At 37.3% G+C, this 25020-nt stretch overlaps 1 protein-coding gene across 1 annotated transcript in view; it reads left to right on the top strand.

Moving 5' to 3' along the window:
* The first annotated feature begins 5109 nt into the window (after positions 1 to 5109).
* RAB3C (RAB3C, member RAS oncogene family) overlaps positions 5110 to 25020 on the top strand; it is a 120062-nt gene continuing 100151 nt past the window's right edge. The window contains exon 1 of the mRNA XM_005421978.2: positions 5110 to 5337. Within this exon, the coding sequence (XP_005422035.1) occupies positions 5110 to 5337 (228 nt within the window). The remainder of the gene's footprint in view (positions 5338 to 25020) is intronic.

Here is a 25020-nt window from a genome sequence, read left to right as displayed (position 1 = left end):
TTCTCTTTCTGCTGCACCTGTGTGTGTATAAACGCTGGTCAGTCAGAGCTGTTCCACTCTTATCTGACCAAAGTGATCTATTAAAAAGGACCTCAGTTAGCCCACTTTGAGGCGGGCTTAAGAACACTAGACAGAAAGAGACTGTTGCACTTTTAAACAACTTTAAGTTCGCTAATCAGTCTCTATCCTCACTGTGCATAGAAGGAAGACATTTTCTCTGGTCTTACTAATGATCTTTTCCTTTAAGACATGACTGTTATTAGAGTTTTTAAAAGGAATCACCTTATTTGCTAAAGGCGTGAAGGAATAAATCTCAATGTTTTCAATGTCAGGCTTTCTTGCCTTTTGCACCATATTTTCCAGGGGCCGATTATCCTATACTAAGCATGCAGAGTGGGGTACATATGTAAGTGCAAACTAAAGTTGTGTGCAGGCCAGGAACACCACAGCATCTTGCGCTGCTCAAGTAAGAAATCTGTTCAAATTGATTCTGCCAGAGAATGAGGCCTGCCAAGGCATAAAGAGTCGCATAGCCAAATATTTTGTTATAATCATGAAGGTGGCAGGTAAACACAGTTTTTCTGTCATTTGTTCTCAACCCTGCTCTATTTTCACCTCTTCTTTTGGGATCAAGGAAACAGCTAAACATGAGACTTGGAAAGCACCTGGGTCTGAACAGAAAACTCTTCTTAATGATTGAACTTGCCTATGCCCTTAAATAATCCATGTTTAAGGAGTTTAGAGATGGGCTGTAAGCAGGAAAGCATACAAAGCTATCCTTTATTTGTCCTTGCACCATATTCAAACTGGCAACATAACTCCTCCTTTGATAAGGAGCAAACATTTGAGATCTCCTGTCTATTGGTTTTCTGTTTATTGTCTTGAGCTTAGACTTCTCAGTTGACTCAAGTTGGTCCTAAGTCCTGTAGGAAATGGTTTGACTGCTTTGGTGCTAATCAAAATAATTTGCATTTTCTCTTCAATTTTACCAAATAAGGGCCAAATTGTACTGAAGAGAAAACTTAGCGTGTTTTGTTGAAAGTGATGCTTGTTTAATATATCCATTTAACTTTTGGGAAAAGAACTTTGTCAACATAACGGTATGCATTTTACTTTATTGAAAACAGAATATCGTAACATTAGCGGGGTTTATTTGGTTCTCGTCCATGTATATAATGTTTAATTACAGGCGGGAACACAGCATTCCTAGTGACTGCTTCCAGCATAACTTCCAAAGGTGGAACATTGCATCGTCACAATCTTCTTCATATTTTACATATACTGCCAGTAGTAGGGAAAAGTACTCTCAGGAGTGAACTGTCATATTATTACTTTGGGAAGTGGATTACAGTGCATTCCATACTTAATTTTTAAGTCAGCAGTTTGCATTTAAGAAAGAGAAGTGCTACAGGCTTATTCAAAGGGGAATAAGCATCTGTATTTCCCTTACAGTTCAAGGGGACCAAGCATCTGTATTTCCCTTACAGTCAGCAGAAATACAGATGTATTTCTTTAGGATATCATTTAGAATGTGAGCATAATGTGGATTGTGCTTGGAAGAATTTGTCTTGTTTGCTTACTACAGAATGAGTGAGTTTGGGAAGTAATGGCAAAGTCTTAGCAACTGCACAGAGTTTGATGTTTCTTTACACTAGTGCAGGCTCATTGGGGTTTTGGACAGGAGAAAGGACCACTGTCAGTAGTCTAGGGAGGCTGGTTCACTAGGCTAAAGTTGGTCTCTCCAAACAGTTTCAATTATTACCTCAATTATTCAATTATTATTCAATTATTTCTCCTCTTGGAGAAATTAGTCCTTTCCTATGCCTTTTCTATGCCTTTTGTGTCCTGTAGTAAGTGGACATACTCCTGCCCCTGAAATAAAAATAGCTTCAATTCTATGTTCAACATGCCTGTAATTCTGCCTATGATACTGTGAGTAACAACTGAGTAAGTTTACGGCGCAGTGAAAGTGTTGAGTTTTTAATTTTTTTTTTCAGAAATGTTAAGGAAACTGCTGAATGAGTAATGCATATAACCGCACTAATTTAGAGGGGCATTGAAATTCCAGTGGGTAAAATTTGTATTTAAAACTATCCACAGGAAATACATTATTACTCAGGAAGGCTACACAATGTACATGGTTTAGCAGGACTATTATTAGAATCCAGGTCTCCTGATTTCCCTGCTCACTGAATCATACTGTTTCTAAAGTGTTAGGCATTAAAGTACATGGGGATGAATTGGAAGCTTCATAGGATTCAGGGCAGCAAATGGATGAAAGCTTAAACCTCTTTTTGTAAATCTTAAGCTGGTTGAAGAAGCTATGTGAAAGGCTTCCTAGGAGATGTGGAAAGATGTGAAAGGCTTCCTAGGAGATTCAGGAAAGAATATGATATTCCTGCTTGCTACAGGGGTAACTACTGCTTTCAGCTGCAGTACAAGAGAGGGGAGACATAAGGGCAGTGGAACAGGCTACTGTAGTGATCACACATCTGGCACCCCCAGCCACTGCAGTCTTTTGTCTGATAGACCTCATTGACTTGTTGTTGCAAACTCTATGCAACATCAGCATGCCTTGTGTTATACTGCTTTACAGCAACTTGTGAGTAGACTCATTTAATCAGTATTTGATTTCCTTTTTCTTGTGTTCTAAGCAAAATATCCCCAAATAGTTGCACAATACAGGGTGGTAATGAAAGTTTCTCTCTTTTCTATAGAAATAATAAAGCTGAAAGATTAGTAATGTGTATGCTTGACAATATTCATGTTTTAATTCTAAATCTTTGTTGCATAGCTGTGGAAGAAGTGAATAGATTTTAAGGCCAATACAAACGCTCAGGTTGAAGCGTGTAGGTACCCAATACTACATTTAATGAAGAAGGTAATGCTGAAATAGAATTCTGAAATGAAATACTCCATACTCTATGATTTATGAAATATATATCTGAAACCGAATTTTCTGTTAAAAACTTTAATAGAAAATTCATTGCTACTTCCAATGTCTTCTTCAGAGATTTTGGTCTCCGCTCCTATATGCCTCTTCAGTAGCCCAAAGAAGCTAGCATCATCATGTTTTTGATGCTTTGAGATAGCAGAATTATCTAAAACATTATACAGTAACTAAAATTTTGCTGAGAGTGTGGGTTAGTGCACAGCTGTCATCCTGGTTCCAGTTGTCCTTTCTGATTGCCCAAATGCATTCTGAGATGCCTAAATTAGAAAGCTTTTACATGAGCTGCTTTTCTGTAAGCCTTTATGTTAGGTTATGGTGTCTGTTGTTCTGTCTCAAACCAGCATGCAAAAGTGTTGTTCTTAGAATAAGCATAATCAAAGAACTTCCACAGACTCTCAAAATACTTGATATTTTTTCTTGAAAACTCAGCTGAAACACTCTAAGTTCTTTATTTTTGCCATTTCTTTTTGAGCAACCTGGGTAGAACTTTGGTCACATTTTTACTCTAATCTCTGCAGTTTTCATGAAAGCCTAAGGTGTACTTTTTATAAATAGAATCCATGATCTTTGAAGTCCCTAGAGCAAAATAGGTTGCTCTTTAAAAGTGTTCAGTAATCTGTGCTTATTCAGGTGTTTCATATGGATTAAAAACTGTATTTTAAGGACTCCGATTTCAGATGTTGTTGTCATCCAGCAGGACCTTGACACAGTTGGGAGATGGGCCACTGCAAACCTCAACAAGGCCAAGTACAAAGTCTTACACCTGGTTCATGGCAATCCCAGACACACCCACAGGCTGGACAGAGAAGTGATTGAGAGCAGCCCTGAGGGGAGGGACTTGGGGGTGATGGCTGATGGAAAACTCACCATGAGTGCTCCCAGCCCAGAAAGCCACAGGAATCCAAAGCAGTGTTGGCCAGCAGATGAGAGAGGGGTTCTACCCCTCTGCTCTGCTCTGCTCTGCTGAGACCCCACGTGGAGCACTGCATCCAGCTCTGGGGTTCCCAGCACGATGACAAGGAGGTGTTAAAAAAGTCCAGAGGAGAGCCGGGAGATTGGGGAGAGGGCTGGAGCACCCCTGCTATGAGGATGGGCTGGGCAAGGTGGGGCTGTTCAGCCTGGGGAAGAGAGGGTTGTGTGGGGACCTCACAGACATCTTCCAGTATCTGAAAGGGCCTACAGGGAAGCTGGAGAGGGATTCTCTGATAGAAACTGGAATGATAGGGCAAGGAGGAATGGGTACACACTGAAAGAGGGAAAAATTACATTAGATATTAGGAAAAAATTATTTACTGTGAGAGTAGTGAGACACTGGCACAGGTTGCCCAGAGAGCTGGTGGATGCTCCAGTCCTGGTTCAAAGCCAAGTTAGACAAGGCCTAGAACAACCTGGTCTCGTGGGAGGTGTTCCTGGCAGCAGGACTGGGACTAGATGGTCTTTAAGATCCCTTCCAAACCATAATATTCTATTCATCTAACTACCACTTACGATGATGTTTCATTAATATTGCAAATTCCAAAAACTGCAGAATATACTAGTACTGGAAAAATATCAAGACTTTATTTCAGAGGTATATATACACACTATTTAATGGTATGATAACTAAAAGCTGGTGGAGGAAAAATGCTTTGAGTAAATTTTTAGGGATAGCAAAAGATAGCAACATATTTATAGTAAAATAAATGGTTCAAGAATTTTATTAGATGTAAAAATTGCTAAGCTTCTGTTTGAAAATATAAATATTGTGTCAAAAGGAAGCATTGATCTCTTATTTTTCATACAAATGAAGTGTCATTGCATTTTCACCATCAATTCATCACATTTTCTAATAAGAAGTATTTTTAGTGATATACCCAAGAATTGTCCCAGACTTTTAGAATTCATATTATTTTTGTTTTGGTACCCATCACCAGTCATTTTTACATCCTCTATTGCTAGCAGAACTACTACTAGATACAAGAATCACAAAAGATAATTAGATCTCTGTGCATTTCTTGAAGTTCACAATGAAGCATACACATAACAAATCTTTCAAGAAGATATTCTTCTTGAGCTTCATTGTTACCTGGTACGAAAAACTCCAATAAAACTGAAATGTTTCCATTTTTTATTACAAAAGAGACAATAAGATATTTCTTTTTTATTTTGAATTACAGATGGCATCCGTTCAAGATTCCAGATATGGCCAGAAAGATGCATCTGACCAGAACTTTGACTACATGTTCAAACTGCTCATTATCGGGAACAGCAGTGTTGGAAAAACCTCCTTTTTGTTCCGATATGCTGATGATTCCTTTACATCTGCATTTGTAAGCACGGTTGGGATTGATTTCAAAGTAAAAACAGTTTTCAAAAATGAAAAAAGAATTAAGCTACAGATTTGGGTAAGCTAAAAAAATTCTGTGAATTAAGCAAACTGTAGTAGTTTTGATAGCATTTACACAACTGCAGGTTTGCACTGAGTGTCATAACCTTTATATATTTAGAGAGTGCGAGCATAGGAATGAAATAGCAGTTAATTGTTTCTTGCATAGTTTTTCTGTCTTGAACATTAGAGTGCAAACAGTATTTTTAAGGTATTGTTCTTTATCATTAATTAAATTCCTTTTGGAAATAATACATGAAAGTGTAGTGAGCTATAAATGTCTGTGCAATATGTAGACTATTGAAACTGATACAAGTTATATCAAAGTACCTTGAAACACCAATTTTAAGATCTGGTGTCTTCCTGTAAAAAATTATGAATGCATGTGTGAGCTATTATGGTGGATGCATAACAGAAGGCATCATTTTTTGCACTGTCATCCTGATCACCTGAAACATCTTCCATCTTCTGTTGAGGAAGGAAACTTGTGCAAAGAGATAGTGTTACCTAGGCATACAAACCCCCTCATTCCTTGCCTATGCCTTAGAGACAGTAGAAAGATACTCAGTGGAGAAAAATGAGATGAGAGGGAATAGGTTTCCTTTTCCTCCAGTTTTCATCAAAAATAAATGATAGCCAAAACTTATTCCATAGAATCATAAAATATTCTGAGTTGGGAGGAACCCCACTCCTGGCCCTGCACAGAACCAATGCAACAATCACTCCATGTGCCTATACTTCTGTCAAAAACTTCTTGAATTCTGGCAGATTTGGTGCTGTGACCACTTCCCTGGGGAGCCTGTTCCAACACCCAAGCACCCTCTGAAAAAGGTGAAAAACCTTTCCTAATATTCAACCTAAAGCTCCCGTGATACAGCTGTGTGCCGTTCCCTTGGGCCCTGTCACAGGTCACAGAGAAGAGGTTCGTGCCTGCCCCTCCTCTTCCTCTCACAAGGAGTTTGTAACCACAGTGAGGTCTCCCCTCAGTCTCCTCCAGAGTGAACAGACCAGGTGACCTCAGCTGCTCCTCATATGGCTTCCCCTCAAGGCCTGTCACTGTTACAGTGTGAAGCAGTGTCCTGTCTTGGCTTTCCCACTTCCCCTGTCCCCTCTCCCTGCCTCCTGCTGAGAGCTGTCCATCAATCTCAGAAGGTCAGCAAGGCCGTCGTCTGATAGGTGAAGTTCAAAAGATGCCTCTCAGCCCTGGGGACAATTGGGCCATCCAGGTGTCATTTGTCTCCTAAGCAGGAATAAACTCTGGACTATGACCCCCTAGCCGGATCCATCTCCTTTTTTCCTCTTCGCCTCGCCTAAAGCTTCTTCATCAGAGGTTGAGCCTGAGTTCTGTTGCCTGGACTTGTTCCAAGAGCCTAGCTGCCGCATCCAACTAACCAAAGGTATCTCTGGGGTGTAACACCACGGCTGCCGCCTTTGGTCAAGCAGTGAGGGCCAGATGAGCCCAGGCACGTTCCACCCGGTAATATTGGGATTATATTCCAATATGTCACCATTTCTTCTTTGGATGCTTTCTAATACATTTCTGTCCTTTTTTTATTATGGTGGCCAAAACCACACACAGGACTTGAGGTGACGCTGCCCAGTGCATGATGCCTTGGAGTGGCTGCCTGGAAGAGAGGCTAGACCAGATTAAGAGAGTAAAAGCAAGTATTTATTGAAGGCCTTCCACAGGTACACCTTGGGCAGTCAGAAGCCTCCAAGAGGCTGCACCCAAGATGGACACTGGTCAGGATCTGTTTTTCAGACAGATATGTTTGGTCCATTTACATATCAGGGGTTAATCCTCCAATTACAGCTTAAGGTAATGAAGTCATATTAAAAATTTAAAAGCCAAAATCCCGAGGTGTCATTCCCCTGAAGGCCACAATTCCTCTAGGCCAGAGGAATGCAAAGCTAACTAGGAGAATCCCTTCCCTTGCCCAACTGTGCCTGGTGCACCCCAGGACATGGCTGGATTTAGGACAGATTCACTGATACATCCCCTCATTCTTGGATGATAGGGTGATACTAAAAGGAGAGAGAGAAATAGCAAAACCTTTAGTAATGTGGAGCTAGAGCTGCAGGTCTTCCTAGTGTGCTTGAGGACTTAGAGCAGTGTTTCCTTTGTGAAATGTTTGTAAGAGCCTAAACCCCAGATTTTCCTTTTTAATTTTTTTTTAGTGAGTACAAATAATTTAAAATTAATTTAACAATGGGCAGCCATTTAGTCTCAGAAAATGTTGGTTCAAATCTGACCACTTCATCTAACATGATTTAAATGGCAAATAAATTGAATATTTTCTTAATATAGTACAATGGAGAATTTCCCAGGGTTCTCTAGATTCTATCTCATTAGTCTTCAGCCCTTGGTTTCTCAAATAATTTATTGTTCTGTCCCCTCTAGCAACTAGAACATATACTTTTTGCCTCTCAATGTTTTTACGCTTAGGTTATCACTATTGTCATTATTACAACAGTGGTGTATATATATATATATATAAAACAATTCAATAACATGCTGATTTCATTTTAGTACTTTAATGTTGGAGATCGCATTGACAGAACCTTATTATTTTTTTATAATGGAGCAATAAAATTGTGTTCATATTACAGTTTTTACACAGTTCTTCTTTTAATTAGCAAGGGACCATTATGGAAGGTTTTATTACTCATGTCTTTCCTAGCAAAAGCAGCAATGTTAGTTTACAAGTTTGTCATGTGATTAGTTTGACACCAGTATATTTTTTGCCTCTCCATGTCACAAATATGTGCTTAGCTCAAAGCTGTCCAGTGGTCTAGATGTATTATGGTATATCCCTGACATAGATGGGATGTAGCAGCTGTATTCTTCCCAGTTGTAGCAAAATATACTTTGTAGTTCTTTGCATGGCATTAACATCAGAGTCTAAAGAGGCTGTGACACTTCTTGCCTGAAAAACACCAAAATGATTGAAACAAACCCAAGAGCTCTGTGTTCCTTAGGGGAGAGGAAACAGAGAATCAGAGCCTAGAAGAGACCTTCCTATTTGAAGTCATGTGCCAGGATGTAGGGTTAGAGACAAGACTTCAGATCTCACTTTCATAGGAAAGGGTTTTAATCCCAGCCAGCACTGCATCTTTATTTGTGTTGTTGGTTGTTTTTTTAGTGTTCCACTAAATTTCTAATGCCAGTTCTTAAAAGGCCTTGTCATTGCCAAATTAACTCAAATTGCAACAACGCACTTGTAGCTGTCTGTGCTTTTTAGATGGAGTGTTATGTGTTGGAGCACTGTTTTGCATTAAACTTGCTAGTAAATTCTTTGATTGTTGCACCTCTGAGACCTTCAATAAAATTAGTAAGGGATCTCAGAAAGCTATTCTAGTGCACAAAATCTGAAATAGAGCACTATTATCCTGTCTCCTAAGTTATATCCAGAGCAGAATTGTTCTAAATAGGCGTTGTCTATATTTGTAGCTTGTGTCTACATTATATTATACTTTGTTATTTTTATTGGTTATGCAAATAACATTCTAAAATGAATAGTGCTCTTCCACAATATCCATTTCAATTTCATTTATTTATTTATTCCTTTATGAAAGACAATTTATATTAGATAGAATATAAAATCAAGTTAATCATAGCAAGTGGGATTTGATGTTAAATATGAGTAGAAGCAATACTTGTATGAAGTTATAACACTTCCCTCAAAATCAGTGACAAACTATTTGGTGGCATCATGTGGTAGCTGATGTTCAGCATATATGAAATAAAATATTTTTGAAAATCTCACGGTTTTGTAAACTCAGAAGACTGCAGATGCAACTTTAAAGTGTGTTTTGAATGAAAAAATTAGAATTGAATTACTTTGCCATGCACTTAAGTGAAGAAATACATGGAATGATGCTGCTCTGCTGTTCTTGCTTGACAATAAAATGCAGAAATATTTAAATAGTAATACTGTTAAGTCACTGAAATTGCCTATGTAGACACGCAATCAATCCAATCCAATTTTTCCTGTCACAATTTTGTACATATTCCTCTAGGTTAATGTTCCCATTTAATGGTGCTTTCAACAAGATACTTTGTGTTCAACTTGAAGCCTTGTTGGAGTTTGCAGATTCTGTCAGAATAAGATTCTCATATGCTTTCCAGTGAAGGTTACAAGTGTGTTTAAAGTCAGCATGGGCACTCAAGGAAGCAGAGCCATTATTTAATAATAAAATTCACAGTGTATTATCATGGATGAACTAGGAAGGGTTATCAGAATGAGGTAGGTGGTGTCTACATACTGGGATGCCCTGCAAGTCTTTGAGGTTTTTTCTTGCGTGGAGGCAATAGTGTCTTATTCTTGAAGTGTCTTCTTTCAATTTTCAAGTCAGGGAGAATGGGCTCCATCTAGTCCTTGCTGTAATATCATTTTCAAATGGTCAGAAAGAGCCTGCTGGGAGCATTGTAACATTTGCTTCTCTTCCTTCTGAGCCAAACATCTTCTTTCCACAGTATTTACTACTGCAATTGAAAGAAGTTCAGAGTTCAAGTGCTATATTGATTAGTGGTAGCACATTACCTTGTCATAGGACCACCATCTGGCCCTGAAATTTTGTTTCACAGCACATTATAAGTGTGACAATCTCTTATGGAGATTAGGAAGACAGAACATTAACATGTCTCTTTTAGAGGACAGGAATCCAAAAAAATGTGCTTTACCTAAATAGGTATTGATTTCTCCATTGAAACTATACAAAAATTTGTAAAGAAAAGCTGTCTGTATGCAGTGCATACAGACACAGGATAAAAGTCCATTAAAGGGCTTTAGGATGTTTTACAGTGTCAAATAATAAAAAGTGATATATTTTTTCTCCATTTGTTTTGAGTTAGTAATATTAAAGGAAAGAGCTGAAAGTAGTAGGCTATAAGATTTTCTCACTTTCAAACTTACATTGAATTTTAAAAAATAATTTCTGAATATTAATTCAGACAAAAATACATTATAAGTAAAACTATTAAAAGCTCAAATGTGTCTAAATCAGAAAATAAAAATAAGAACCTTTTAAATCTATTTGTAACTGTAATGTTGTAAAGCCTTGCATTACTTTTGTGAACTGTCAATGATGTAATACAAATAACAGCCTGCAATAGTTTATGGACAAATTATAGGCTTATTCTAAACAGTAGAATTTGTTAGCTAACATGTCAAAATAAACCATAGAATAGGGAGGCAAAAATAAGGAAAAATAAAGTCCAGATACTGGCTTTTAGAAGAAGGCATAAAATTTCCAAAGACAGGATTTAGCTGACAGTTTATCCATACCTTGTCTTTTGCTTATTTTTAAAATTTACTTGATCAGAAGCCTCAGTGATTTCAAACTGATTTCAGTCCAAATTTTGTCTGCGGAATAAAGTATCAAGTTTTCCCTCTGTGATCTGTTTATCGCACAAAGGAATTATAACTGCAGTCATACAACGATATCTGATTGTAGCACTTTGGTCCAAATATAAATAAGAACACTGCACTGCCTTTTGCTGCTTAGATGGCTTTTCCCTGGGACTGGCCGTAGACTTCAAGGTCTGGGTGCAATAATCACATAGAAAGATATCCTCCTAGAGAAGACAGGATAAGCGCTGCTTGTGTCAGCATTTCCTTCTCAGAAGTGTCTGAGACAGTTTCATTTGATACCCGAAATGTTGCTTCCTTCACATCAGCAGCTTCTATAAATCATCATAGGGCTTAGAGACTAAGTGAGGACTAGGTTGTGTAAGCTGACTGAGAAAATGCAGTGTCATCATTCAGTAACTAAAATTATTAGAATTATTAAAAATGTCTATAAATATTAGGCACCTGATTTTTTCTCTACAAGCTTCCTAACAGTCCTTTAGCAGTAAATAGAATTCAGATTAAAAACAAAAAAGAGTGGAGAGAGAGAGAGTGTGTGTGTGTGTGTGTGTGTGTGTGTGTGTGTGTGTGTGTGTGTGTGTGTTAGCAGGGTCTATAGAGTACCAATATGCATGAATATTATCTTGATACTGAAGTCTTTGCAGGGTATTCTGCAGTAACTTAAAAGTGCGAAGGCAGTGCAATATTGCAGAAATACCCTGAAACACTGACTGGGTCTATAGGAATCAGTTCAAGAGTCACTAAATACACTGGTTCAATAGAAAGATAGTGAAAGCTGAAGCAATAAAAGTAGAGGTAGGAATAGCATGTGGAGAAAGAGGATAGCAAATGTAGCAAGTATTTCATCACAGGATTTTCAGTCACATCTGTGTCATCTGAGTGTTTTTAATTTCTACGATAGCCAGTGCAAACTTTATTTCATTATTCCTTTCTCAGCTGCTAGTGACAATGTGTAGCTACTACTTTGAATACGCAATCTTTTTAGATGATGATAGTAAGTCTAATATTGAAAATGAAATGTCCTCATCTCAGCATGAAAATCAAATGTGTATACTGTATACTGTGTATACATTGGAAAAGTGATTTGACGAGAGTAATGTAGAATCATAGAATGTTCTGAGTAGGAAAGGACCCATCAGGATTGTCAAGTCCAACTCCTGGCCCTGCGCAGGACACCCCAAGAGTTACATCATCTTCTTGAGAGCATCGTCCAAATGGTGGCATGACCAGTTCCACGGGGACACCATTCCACTGCTGGAATTTGAGATTTCTCTGGATTCAGCTATATTAGTAAATGAAACATTCTAAGACTGACCTTAAGCACTGGTATTCAACTGCTGTGGAATAATTTTTGTCCATATGTTTAAACTCTTTCAGTGTCTGAAAGAGAATGAATACATCCTGATCTTGTATGGGAAAGGTCTCTGTCCTGTGCTAAGTCCTGGACTCTGCCCAGGAGCTGCTAGTGCTTGCAAACTGGGTCAAAGCAGTTTGACAAAACATGATGGCAATTTCACAGCATAGACAAATTTGATACCTTTGAAGTGCTTCTTGTTACAACTTAATTTGCTGTTACAGACATGGCCTGAAAGAGCAGTGCCTCCAGGCAGGCATGAGTAGGGCTGACCTCTCCACTGTGATATGCTCACAAAAGTTGGTCTGTTAGAAGGTCTTGAAGGAACCATCCTCAAGAAAAGATGGTCAATGGGTAATGTAGTTTTGACAGATAAAATGCTGTAGTCTTTCTGGACTTTCACTGTTAGCTGAAACAAGGGGAAATTCTGGGAAGCTTTTGTTTAATTTTGAAGATGCCCTTCAACAGGGAAATGTTATCCAGTTGTAGTTGGATATGGTTTGCCTGAATTATTTAATTTCTCCTATTTTGCTTATTTCTACACAATATGGATCACTGAAGAGCCTGAAAGTTTTGGGGTAGTATCTTATTTTCATGCTGCAGTATTATTTTATATGGTGCTTCTTACAAATTCATTGAGAGTACTTCCACTTATTTGCAAGTCATATTTTGTAGACTTTATTTCTCAGAAATACTTGTGAAATTTATTAATGATTATTTTTGCTTAATTGTTTTTACCCTTATTTTCCATAGCATCTGGAGTTTTCAACAACAGATATTGAAAATTTGTACAGTCAAAGGAAAGCCTATTATAGTACAGACAGGACTATTGTATTCAGATCTATCAGACAACCACCAGGAGTTTTAAATCTCTGTGTAGCTTTAAAGGAGTCTTAGTTAATTTCAGGAATTTTATATTTCCTGAATGTAGGGATTATTAGTCCTCTCTTTACCTTGCCATGTTCGTTCTGTAATCTGTTTCCTGTACTTGTTTTTCTGTTTATATTAAAGCTGCACCCATGGGTGCAATTCAGCTACAATTTTCCATCAACTTAGGTAGGTAGCCCAGAAAGAAATTGTTGGAAGAGTTCACTTTCAGCCATTCAAGTGGCAGTGAACATAGGAAGGGGAGATACTGCTTACCTAAAAGAAGACAAGACAGTTTGTCTTTTTTCTAAACTTTAGTACATACTGGTAATTTAAATAATCTATATAATGTATACAAATATAAATAACTACTCTAGATTAAATGTTAAAGGCAGCAGAGCAGAGGGAAATATAAGCAGAGACTGGAAAGATAATATGTGTGCTGCTATTGGAAGTTTGACTGCAATTGCTCATACTATGAGGCAGGATGTGAGAGAAAGCACAAAGAATCTAAGTGAAAATGGGACCAAGAGTTTATGAATTAGGGTACCATAAACAGTGTGAAAAATGAGATACTACATGTGAGAGTTGGTATTATTTCTTTGCATACTACAAAACACTACAAAATCACACTATAAAAGTGCTAAAAGATGTGATACTGCAGTCTTTTACTGGAAAACCCAGAACTGTACTCACTAAAAATTTTTGCAACAAATGCTGCCTTGGGAAATATTTGATGTGTAAAAATATAGATGCATCCTTTATAAACAATATGTGTCTTGTAAAACTAACTGCATTTCTTGTATGGAACCAGGGTTCGATCTTCAGTACCAAAGATCTTGGCAATGTAAAAGGCATATTCCATTCAGACTTCAGTGCAAAGAGCACATGGTTGTACACTTTATGGGACAGGCCATGTTGGCCAGTGATTGTATTTTTAAAAATTCATATGCAATTTATTTAAAATGCAGCACTGGCTGTTCAAATATTTATGAGATATTACAATTTTATTGCTATTAAAAAGTGTCTGTCTTGAGGGTTTTAAACACTGTCTCTAAACCCAACTCAAAAAAAAGGATGGTGACCGTAAGTTCAGCACCCTATCTAGGCAGTCCTTTGTCTTTGCTGCATGTTTGCTCTAAAATGCACACCAAAGTGGTTGCAAATTCCTGGCCTCAAATTATCTGAAGAGGAAATGTGAGTCAGTTCTGCAATGTCAGTTCTGCAACTGCAACCAGCATTACGTTCCACTATTTTTCTCAATATTCCAGCAGTATTTTTGAAAGCTTTCTGTAGAGTCTTGGGTCAAGGATTTCACTCTTTTATGAAGTCCTGTGCTGTACAGAACCCTCCAGTACTTCACATTGCTGGATTTTAAATATTCTTTGACAAAGACACCTGTTATTAGAAAAATGATACATCTGTATTCAAAGGCATATGTTAATTGGAAAGAAAAGGTGTCATTTAGCATAATTGAGATTCCAAATAAGGCTTATCTCACTGTTTAACTTCCAGCCTATGTGGGGATTCTTTAAGAGAAACTTAGCTAGTGTATGGTAAGATCCTTTCCGGAACACTTTTAGCGTTCTGGAAATTGTGTCTTAGGCAGTTTTCTTCATTGGACTCCAGGGAAATGCATCCTGCCATGTTCTAGGCCAGCAAATCATCAAACTGCCACACTTCAAGGAATTGCAGCTCCCCGTGACCTGTGACCAGACTGCTTTCTGGTATAACCTTTTTGTAGCTGCCTTTGCCTGCCGTGTAATGATCTGCAAGTCACCAGCTTGTGACTGTCAGAAAGCATATAGCAGTGGAAGAACTCTCATGAACCAGCACTTGTGCACACGCAAATGTCATATAAATGTTACATAGGCCCCATAAAAGCTGGAGATGAGAAAAGGAAAGAGAAGATAGAGAGTATTTAATAGCTGTGTATCTGAATATCAAGATTTTCGTATTGTTTTGTCTTGTTTTTTCAATAGAGGAGTCAGGGTGGGAAAGAAATAATAAAAGGAATGATTTTGCTGTGGGATCTGGATCAATAACAGTTACATTGGACTAAATTTGAAAAATAAATAAGCTATTTTATTTGTACAAGTTCAACTGAATTCAGATAATCTAACAGTATACTTTTAAACTGTCAATGTAACTTATAGTTATGAAGTTATCATTTTAATAAGCAAAACTAAGTCTATTTCTAAAATTAAATTAATGTTGACAGTGTTCCTAAAAGTGAAATCAACTGTGCTGTGAGGTTCCATGAACCACTTTAGCAGCAAATTGATAACATCTATACAGTTGCAGTGAATCTACAAAGAAAAACAAAATAAACGAAGGCCATACAAGCTCTTTGCTGAATTTTAATAAGATTCATGTTGTAGATTAGATCAAAATGTTGCACTCTTGCTGTGCTGTTGTTGCTCTGAAATCACAGGACCAGAGCCTTGGACAGGAGCCATAATGTAAATACCATGAAAATGGGAGTGTAGAGATAATATTTAAAGCTTACTTTTGCCCTCTCCTGCTGCTCAATACAAGCTGTTTCCCTGAGCTATGTTAGAACATCTTGAAGTCGTTCTGAAATTATGCTGAGTTGAAAGGGACACAAGTGACTGAGGGAGGATATGGGGGTCACACAAAAGGAACTAATTTCTATTTATTGCTAGTCAATTTGCATTTTTTTCAGGAAGTAAGCTTTGTTGCATTTTGTAAGAGCACAGAGCCATCAGAATCTCTGAGTCACATGAGGATGTTTGTAGTAGCTTGCATAGTACCATATGTAATGGCCAGTGCATACAGATTTTACATGTGAGATTATGATATCAAACAAAACAGCATCTCTGTAGAATTTAGCTCTGTATTTACATTGATATCTGTTGGTCAGATAAGAAAAAGCAGTTAGCATATCAATTGCAATTTTTTTTTTCTACTAGGGAAACTACTTTTTCCACTTTTCTTTCTTTTCAGTGTAATTGAAGGCTAATCTCCTTCAATCTTTCCTGAATAAACATATTGTTCTATCATAATCATCTTGGTATTTTCTGGTTTAACCCAGATTGTTTTATTACTCACTCTTCATAAACAAATTCTTTCCCCAATTTTACCTCTTATGACTTTGTTTATTCATTAATTGCAGTTTGAGAAATACAGAGAAATTTTACCTCAATGATTTCAGTCAACAACTCAGATGGAAGTTGTCAATGGTGTAATTTGCTGACTTCTTTACTCTAAAATTAGTATAGTATCTATCTATATATGATGGTAGCTGTATATATATGAAGAAAGCTCTTACTTTTCTATGCATCAGGTCATTATTTTTGTATATTTATGGAAAGAAAAAGGAATTTAGGTCTGCCACAGGAAATAAATTTTTCTCTTGTGACAGAAAGAATGATACTCAGTGGGCATTGTTGCCCCTTATAGATTAGATACTATTGACTTTGGTTTATTTTATTTGCAAATACAGGCCACTCTGCAAAAATGAATATGAAGTAGACTCTCTTAGGAGCTTCTGGTTTTCCTTTATAGATGTTTTGGTTTGTGATGCTGACTACTAAGGCCTATATTTGTTCATCTTAGTGAAGCATTCCAGAATGAGCTGAGCTAAATAAAAAACACCTGGATATGTAATATCTCAGAATTTGCCTAAAATTAGGACATGTACTTTCTGCAATGTCCTTAAAGCTTTTGGGACTGATTATTTCTGACCTCTTCTCCAAAAGTTACTCAAATTCTAGTCATCTTACAAGACTTCTTAACAGCCATTAGTGCAATTTACTTCACATGCAATTTCTTCAGAGAATTCTGTGATTAGGGTTTCTAGATTGTAGTGGATATGATCACACATGATATAGCATCACATATGCTAACAGTGAGCTAAAAAGATATGAGCTGAAGTGTGACAGCATCTTAGCTGGCTGGATGTAAATGTAAGATTCTTCCACTGTATGAACAAAAGGAATCAAAGTAATTTCCTGGACAGCACTGATTTCAGTACTGAAAAGAAGGGTGGGTGAGGAACTAATGACAAGCTGTTTTGACAGGAGAAGACATCAGACTTCAAATGTATTGTGTAAAGGTTTTAGGAATCAAATAGTTAATAAACTTAACACATAGTAGGTATATGCTAATAATGATTGTAAATTATAGGAAGTTGGAAGGTGTTACAGTACAGAAGAGGAGATCAGTATATAATACATTAAAAAAAACCCTACTAGCTTTCAAATGTCAGGTAATAGAATTGGAATTTAATTTAATGATATCAAACTGGACACTTCAGGTACAAGAATAAGAAAGTACTTTTTAAAGTATAAGTTGTTTAGTTAACAGCCACTGAATAAAGGCGTGATCCGGGTCTTTGAGAAAATAAAGGGATTACTACTTACCATCCAAGAAAAAACAGTTAATATGGTTTTTGCATGTGCCTGGTGAAATATTTCCAGAGGAAATGGGACTATTTCATTATTTACTGTGCTGAAGATACTTCATATGGAGAAAAAACTCCAAACTGACAACAGGTAAAGAAAAAAACCCTACTGTACTACATAGAGGAACTAAAGGAAATAGAAAGAGACAAATAATGTAAGTTTCTTTCTTCAGAAAAAAAGGCAAGTCTAGTACTTTAGTTTTTTATAAAGTTTGTAGTTTGGTTTGGTTTGGTTTGGGGTTTTTTTCCCCACAAACACACTTAATTTTGTCCAAAATGCACAATCCTCCATTGAGAAGTAATTTAGATGAGAAAAAAAAGTGCAAGCAGGCCCATTATTTACATGATGTCAACGTGCTAAAGAAACCTGTAACAAGTGAACAGAATATACACTGATTATCTGTATAACAGATAGAGGCATTCATGGTTTGACTTAGAAATCTTCTGTGAATTTGGGCTGACAAGTGGCACTTGGACCTTTCTGAATGCTCACAACTGCTTCTTCCCTAATTGTGTGCTTGTATGATATTTTGAATATGGTGGTAGTCTTGTATAGAGTACCCAAAGGATTCAGGTATTTGTCTTGCTCCTCTGCTTCATGAGACAACAACATTTTTTCTGCTCTTGTATAGACCAACTCTCTTTCAGAGTGTCCATCTGTCAGATACTAGTAATGCTTTCTTTTCATAGCACTCTGCTTCTGGCAGTTTAATTTATTGAGTGGTTCAAAATAGTGTCAGGAGCTAGCTGCATCCCATGAGGTAGTGCTGGTAGCATGTAGCAGAATCACAGCAGAAGCAAAAGTGATCAATGGGAAATCAGTTTGGTCTTTGAACCTGATGTGTGTGGTAGACAAAGAAGCTCACTAAACAGCTGCTGAGTGTGAACATGTCTTTTGCCATGATGCAGGTAGTATGGAACCTATCAAGGCAGAAAGACATTAAAAAGATTGTATAATGGCAAGGGGGGTTATAGTGGCTTTGGCTGAGAAATGGAAATGCCAGGATAGCTAGAGAAAAGAAAAAGAAAAATGTGATGGAAGCATATATGAGGAGTCCTGTGAAAATGAATGTCAAATCTGAAGCAAGATTGCAATTAGCAGCCTGAAGAATGAAAAGACCTTACAGAAAAGTCAGATAGTCCAGGACAAATACCTCTATGCTGAAGGTTATGAATACCATTATGATTGTGCAGAAACAGGAACCTTAAAGCTAAGTGGAATAAGCAATGATAAAAGATGGCATTTGTACATGAAAGAAGCAATGATAGAAGACATTTGAACAGAACAGTCTTAATTGGACTTCAGCTCTGGAGATTAAACCTACATGTATTTAGAGCTATTTTTTTTTTTTCTTGCTCTAATTGGAAGGCTAAGGCACTCTAAAGAAATATCCTGTTTTAAACCAGCCATCTTAATAGCTGCTCTGCATGAGAAGAATGAGCCTGGGATTTAAATGGATAGAAAGAATAAAACCTAGAATTCTTCATAAATTTTGTCAGTTCCATGCACATAGATTAGCAATGGCAGTTCTTGGTAAAAATTTATGTGAATTAAGAGAAATCTGCGCAAACTCATGTTAAGAGATACTCAGTAAGAGTATTTATAGACACAGAAACTACTTCTAGCTCAGGAAACTGGAGAACTGTGTGTGGTTTGGAGAGTGGAGGCATATTAAAAAGGACTATCATATATGCCCACCTTGTTGCAATTTTCCCTAAATATTTAATAAACACTATTAGAGCGGATACTGACTATATATGTTTTCTATTTGACCCATCAAGGCTGGCCATACATACAGGTGTATTATCTACAAAACAAATCATTTTTTTACCTTCTGCCAGGAAAAGTTTCCATGCTTTGTATGAAACTGTATTTTCTAGCTAGACAAGTGCAAGATAATTCAGTCTTGGCCATTTTAGTGCTCAGGCCTCTGTTACATACCAATGACTCTTAATACTTTGAAAACGATGGGGTCCAGGAAATTTGTCTGCCTGTCCCTTGCAACAAGCCTTTTTAAGAGCTGTGTGGTAGTAGTTCACAAGTGATCACAGAAGAGGCTGAAGGTATGGCAAGGCAGGACTGTAGTCTTCTTGTTTCATTGTGGTGAAGGATGCAGAATCAGGAACTTGATGGATTCCAGGAAATCTTCTGGTAATACTTGTGCTTGGATTCCCGTTTTTAAATATTATTAAGAGCTAGATTTTTTATTTTTTTAGTGTCTGGTAGATTACATACTAGCTTTCTTCTGCTAAATTATAAATTTTTTTTTTTCTTTTTTTGAAGTGTCAGATATCACAGGATATTTCTATCTGAATTCCATTAGAAATTCTTGGCTCCAATGCAGTGGTTGTTAGCCACTTCTGTTTGGGCCAGTGGTGTCCTCTAGGACAATCAGACAGGGTCTGTGGAAGGAACGGAGATATAAAATACATTCTCACACATGTAAGTAAGGAAGGAAAATGAGGGAAAAGTAGCAGTTTACGTGATTAGCCCAGCTAGTACACAAATACACTAATACAGTAGCCTAGTAAATTTGACTAGAAATAAAAACTCTTGTGGGGCATCTTGGCTTAGAAAGCCCTGTTTTCCCTGTGCAATCACAGGAGCACTACTCTATCCTATACTAGTTTGTATAAACTGTGGGGTTCACTCTGACCACTACACAGCCCTTGGAACCTAGTCCTGTGATATTTTTCATTTTGTGTTGCTAGTTAGGAAGTGAAATAACATTGCATGACTTTCCTTCTCTGGGTATAAAATAATAAAAGAATATATACACTTTTTTTAAGAGTAGGAGATATTCAGGCAAGACTGAGTTAAGTGTAGATCAGGAATCTTGTGTTTTGAATATATTCTGGCAAGATGCTCAGGGCTGTCTCTGCTGACAGTGATGAACATGCATTCATCTTACACAATTTTGTCTCAGTTCAATCACTGTGCAAAGCAGTGTTGCCATCACACAGTATGGTCCCACACCAAGAGTCTCAAACACGAAGCAGTGACACAGAGGTACAGCATGACTGTCCCTGCATTTTTAAGTTTGGGGAGTTGTTATTTGACCTTTGGTTTTTTTACCTGATATACTTACATGTAATACAGTGAGAACATGCAGAGTGCCCAGTGGTTTGCCCTGATTTACTGACCAATGCAGATAAATTACTGAATGCAAAAGTAGATTTGGTTTTTATCGCCCTTGTGTACATAAGATCGTAGAAAATGGGGTTCTGATGCCTGAAGAACTCACTTCCTTACAGATGTTTTTTTCTGATCATGTAGAAGAAAGACTGAGCTACTGAGCTGCCCAAATATAACTCTCAACAGACCAAAATGAGTGTATGTCCCTTGTGAGAACTCGAGTTTTCAAAAGTAGCACTCACCTTCTACTATGATATTTCTCTTGGAAGCATGCAGTTAAATCCAGTGATATTGGAATATCTTTTTTAGTGCAGTTATAAATGTGGCCTGTTTAGAATGGAATTTTAAATGCTGGAAGTTTCTTTTATTTTATAAATTTTTATCTACATAAAATGTCCATTAGTGTATTTTCCATTGTTTTTTGTCAGCGACTATAACTACAAACCTAAGTAATACAGGAATTTTTTTCTGAATGTCTTATGGATTTTGTCAGTACAAGGGTTTTTAAATGTAGTTGACTGTTTCACAGTTTTTGATCACATATGGCTTTTAATAATAGAAAAAAATCTTCCTTTATGTCAAACATTTCCAAGACTGACAGAACTAATGTTGGATCACTGTTATTCATTCCCTCAGTAATCCAAATTGTATCTCAAGGGCTCCCAGACTTTTAGCATTTAGGAGATTAATAGCCTCTATTTTCTGTTTCTGAAAGGGATTTTGTAGTTGTTCTTTGAGTAGGTTAGGGAGAAACAAAATAAATTTAATAGCTTTTTATGTCCTTGAAAGTCTTAATTCAAGTGATTGACTGTACTTCATCTAGAACCAAATCACCTGTAAATCTAACTTAGCCATTAGTGCTGTGACTATTGTGATTAAGTCAATAGCCAGGTTATATCAAAGTTGACTTTTAACTATTACATTAAAAAAAAATTCTCTTACAAAACTAAATTGTTTCCTGGACCTATGATGAGATTTCAACTCAGATTTCTACATCTGGTAAATTTATGGACAGAAGTTCCAAACCTGATGATGTTCACTTTTGAGTAATTCAAACAATAAAAGCCTTCAGAAAAGTGTACAGTAGCAACTTCTTATTTAATCTGTTCTGAAATTGTAACTCTTACACAAAGGGACAGGTTTTCAGTCAGTACACAGCTGGTTCTCAGTGTTGCCCCAAAGTGAAAAGAGCCAAGTTAACATACAAGCTTCATTAGATGGAGATACAGATGTAAGATTAGAAACTGGGGGAAAGGGGGGTAATTTAGAAGTGGAATCAGAAACTCACGAACTTAATAAGCTAAAATTTAGGTATCTGTCTCAAATTAGTAGTCTACCATGGCTCTATGACTGGTAGCCAGAAATATCTATCTTCAGAAAAGCTTTATTTCTGTATTAAAACGCATCTCTGAAACAAAAGATCCATCTAAAATTTCCACTCTGGAAATAAATGTTCTATTAAACAGATAAAGAAGTGGACATAATTGTAGTAAAATAGATGCTTGTACTTTTGATGTCCAAATCACACCTTTATCAGCTGAAAAAAAAGGGAAGTTTTTGACAACAAGAACAGCTAATGGGTGAGAGATTAATTTCAGTTTATTCATGGCTTTTCAGAATTTTTGTAAAAATTAGTGTGCTATAAATTGATGACCGCCAGAGCACTTTGGGCAGATTATGAATAGCACAAATGATATTATGGAGACAGACATTATCCAATGAATCAGTGTTATGCATGTAGAAGCCTCCTTTAGCTGGATGCCATTGCTGAAATGATGCCAATAGTTAATAATATTATGATAACATTATGTAATTTAAAAATTTTTTTAAATTAAAGCCTGGTGCCTTTGTTCACATTCTGAATTTCACTGTCTGGTGAAAAGAAAGGATTTTTTCAGAAGGAATACTAGGATGGACAGTAATAATTATCAGTTAGGAAAGTTTAGAACTCAAAGATGTGAATATGCCAGCTTTGTTAATTTCTCAGAAATGCTTTGAGAAAAAGCATAGCCATCAAGGCAGAAATTTCAGGTGAAAGAATACATCCTAATCCTGCTGTGTATTTTAGGGAAAAAATAGAGGTATACTGATTATGTGATCTGATGTCTCTGTGGAGACCAAATGATGGTTTGAATTTTATTTTAATCATGGATATTTATTGAAAAGCCTTTGCTGCAGAATCCAGAATATTCTAGGAAATCTATACTTTTTGGTCCAGGAAATGATGCTGATGCTATATTTGTACAAATATTCACCAATTTGTTTTGGTGTGAGGTTATATTCACCAATCCTTTGAAGTTATGTCGTAATACCTGTTTCAGGCTGGTAGGTTTAAAATCTTCTGCAGGCCACTTCTAGCTTCCAAAGTGTTAATAGAATCATGGAATGTTTTGGGCTGAATATTTGGGAAGAGACCTTTAAGATCATCTAGTTTCAACACCTCTGCCATGGAGAGGGACACCTTCAACAATGCCAAGTTGCTTGAAGCACCCTCCAGCCTGATTTTGTTTTGAACAATTTTGGGGCTTTTCTGGGCAAGCTGTTCCAGTGCCTCACCATCCTTTTTCCAAAGTAAAGAATTTCTTTCATATATCTAATCTAAATCTGCCCTTGTTCAGTTTAGAACCGTTGTTCAATTTGAAGCCCCCTTGTCCTGTCACTACATGACCTTGTAAACATTCCCTTTCCAGCCTTCTTATAGACTCCTCTTTAGGTACTGGATAGGTGCAATAAGATCACACCAAAGCCTTCTCTTCTCCAGGCTCTCTCAGCCTTTCCTTAAGAACAACCCCAGCTCTCTCAGCCTTTCCTTAAGAACAGATGCTCAAGACCTCTCATGCATACTTGCTTCAACAGATCTAAATCCTTATGTTAGCAGTCCAAACTGGAACTTGCTGGCCACACTTCTTTGGATACAGCCCAGGACATGTTTTTCTTTTTGGAGCTGTGAGTGACCATGGCTGGGTCGTGTCCAACCTCTCACCCACCAGCACTCGCAAGTCCTTCTGCTCAGGGCTGCTCCCACTGCCCAGCCTGTATATGTTGGGATTGCTGTGGCCCATGTGTAGGACTTTGCACTTGGCCTTTTTGAACTTCATGAGATTCCCATGGACCATCCTGCCAAGCCTGTCCATGTGCCTCTGGATGGCATCCCTTCGGGTGTGTCAAAAGCACCGCTCAGCTTGGTGCCATACGCAGAGGGTCCACTTGATCCCAATGCCCATGCCACCATGTGTTGTTTGTGATTAACCCTTTTTATGGAGAAAGAGTCTGTACTTCATTAAATTTGATATTTTATAAGCATTTCTGGCCATGATTTTTCATAAGCAAAAGCTGCTTTATCATCTGTAACACAGTGCCTTATAAACAAATTGCTGCAGAATTTTTATTATCTTTTTAAGTCTTAGAATTTTTGATTGGTCAATTTCTATAATGCTTTTAAAATGTCTTCTTTTCCCAAAATATTCTACAAATTTTTTTGTTTTCATGTTTGGAAAAGGACTACATAGACCCCAATGGGACATGGTCCAGGCAGCAAAAGGTCCCTTGGGGCTATACATTAGATCAGGAAAGAACTTTAGAACAAACTGGCAAGAATGTCTTTGTTTTCTCCTGTTATTTATAGGGGCAGGAATCTGTGCTTCATAACCATAGCTTAGGAAAAAGATACGTAATTAGTTTTCTCAATAGAAAGTTCTGCTCACCAATCCATTTTCTCATTTGTTTATATTTGTCAGAGAACACTGTGTAATGCTTGCTGCCATTCCTCTTACTGTTAATTATCTGGACTGTAATTTAATTGTCCTTTGTAGTGTTCTGCATTAGAAATCTCAAATAGTTTATTTCCTAAAAGCCAGGCATTTCCCTTGAACCCAAGCCAAGATATTGCAGCATATGACTTAAGTAAATGAGCTGCATGTGATACTAATCATTTTGGTTTTGTCTCTTTCAGTCTCTAACAGGCTTTGGCACAAATCTGTACTTTTCCATGTTTTTTCAAAATTATTTCTGGGGTTCTTCAAAAAGGGCAGTCATAAGTGATTTTTGTGCTTTGGCTTCCATGCCAGTATGCTGCTTATGTGCATGAAAATAGCATGCTTCCCTCTACCATGCACCAGAACATGTTCAGAAGAAACTCAGTTGTCTTTGTGCTCCTTCCTGTTGTCAGGAGCTTCCAGAATTGAAATCACTTGCAAGTGAAAATCTTAATTTTCAGGTTTAGATCTCAATTATGCATCCTCTATGAGAATGATTCCTGCTCACAAAATAGGACTATTACAAATAGTCCTCGGGTAAATAAAGACTGACAGACAGGACTATATTATTTACTCGCTAAAGAGGGGCCCTCATTCAGTGAAATTGTTCAGCTTCAGATGTTACCATCAGTTTATCTCGTGGCTAAATATATCTCTCTCTGGTAGCAACTAATTCCTAGGGGCAGCTGCCTGTTCTCAAATCACATTTTGTACCCATGTGCCTGTAACATATGTAGTTAATTATGACAAAGGACCTGGAAATGGTATTAGAGTCCAACCACTCAAAAACCC

The sequence above is a fragment of the Geospiza fortis genome, unplaced genomic scaffold, assembly GCF_000277835.1.
Source record: "Geospiza fortis unplaced genomic scaffold, GeoFor_1.0 scaffold443, whole genome shotgun sequence".
In the NCBI taxonomy this organism is placed as follows: Eukaryota; Metazoa; Chordata; class Aves; order Passeriformes; family Thraupidae; genus Geospiza; species Geospiza fortis.
Note: the sequence above shows the minus strand (reverse complement) of the source record. Positions and strands in the feature narration are given on the sequence as shown.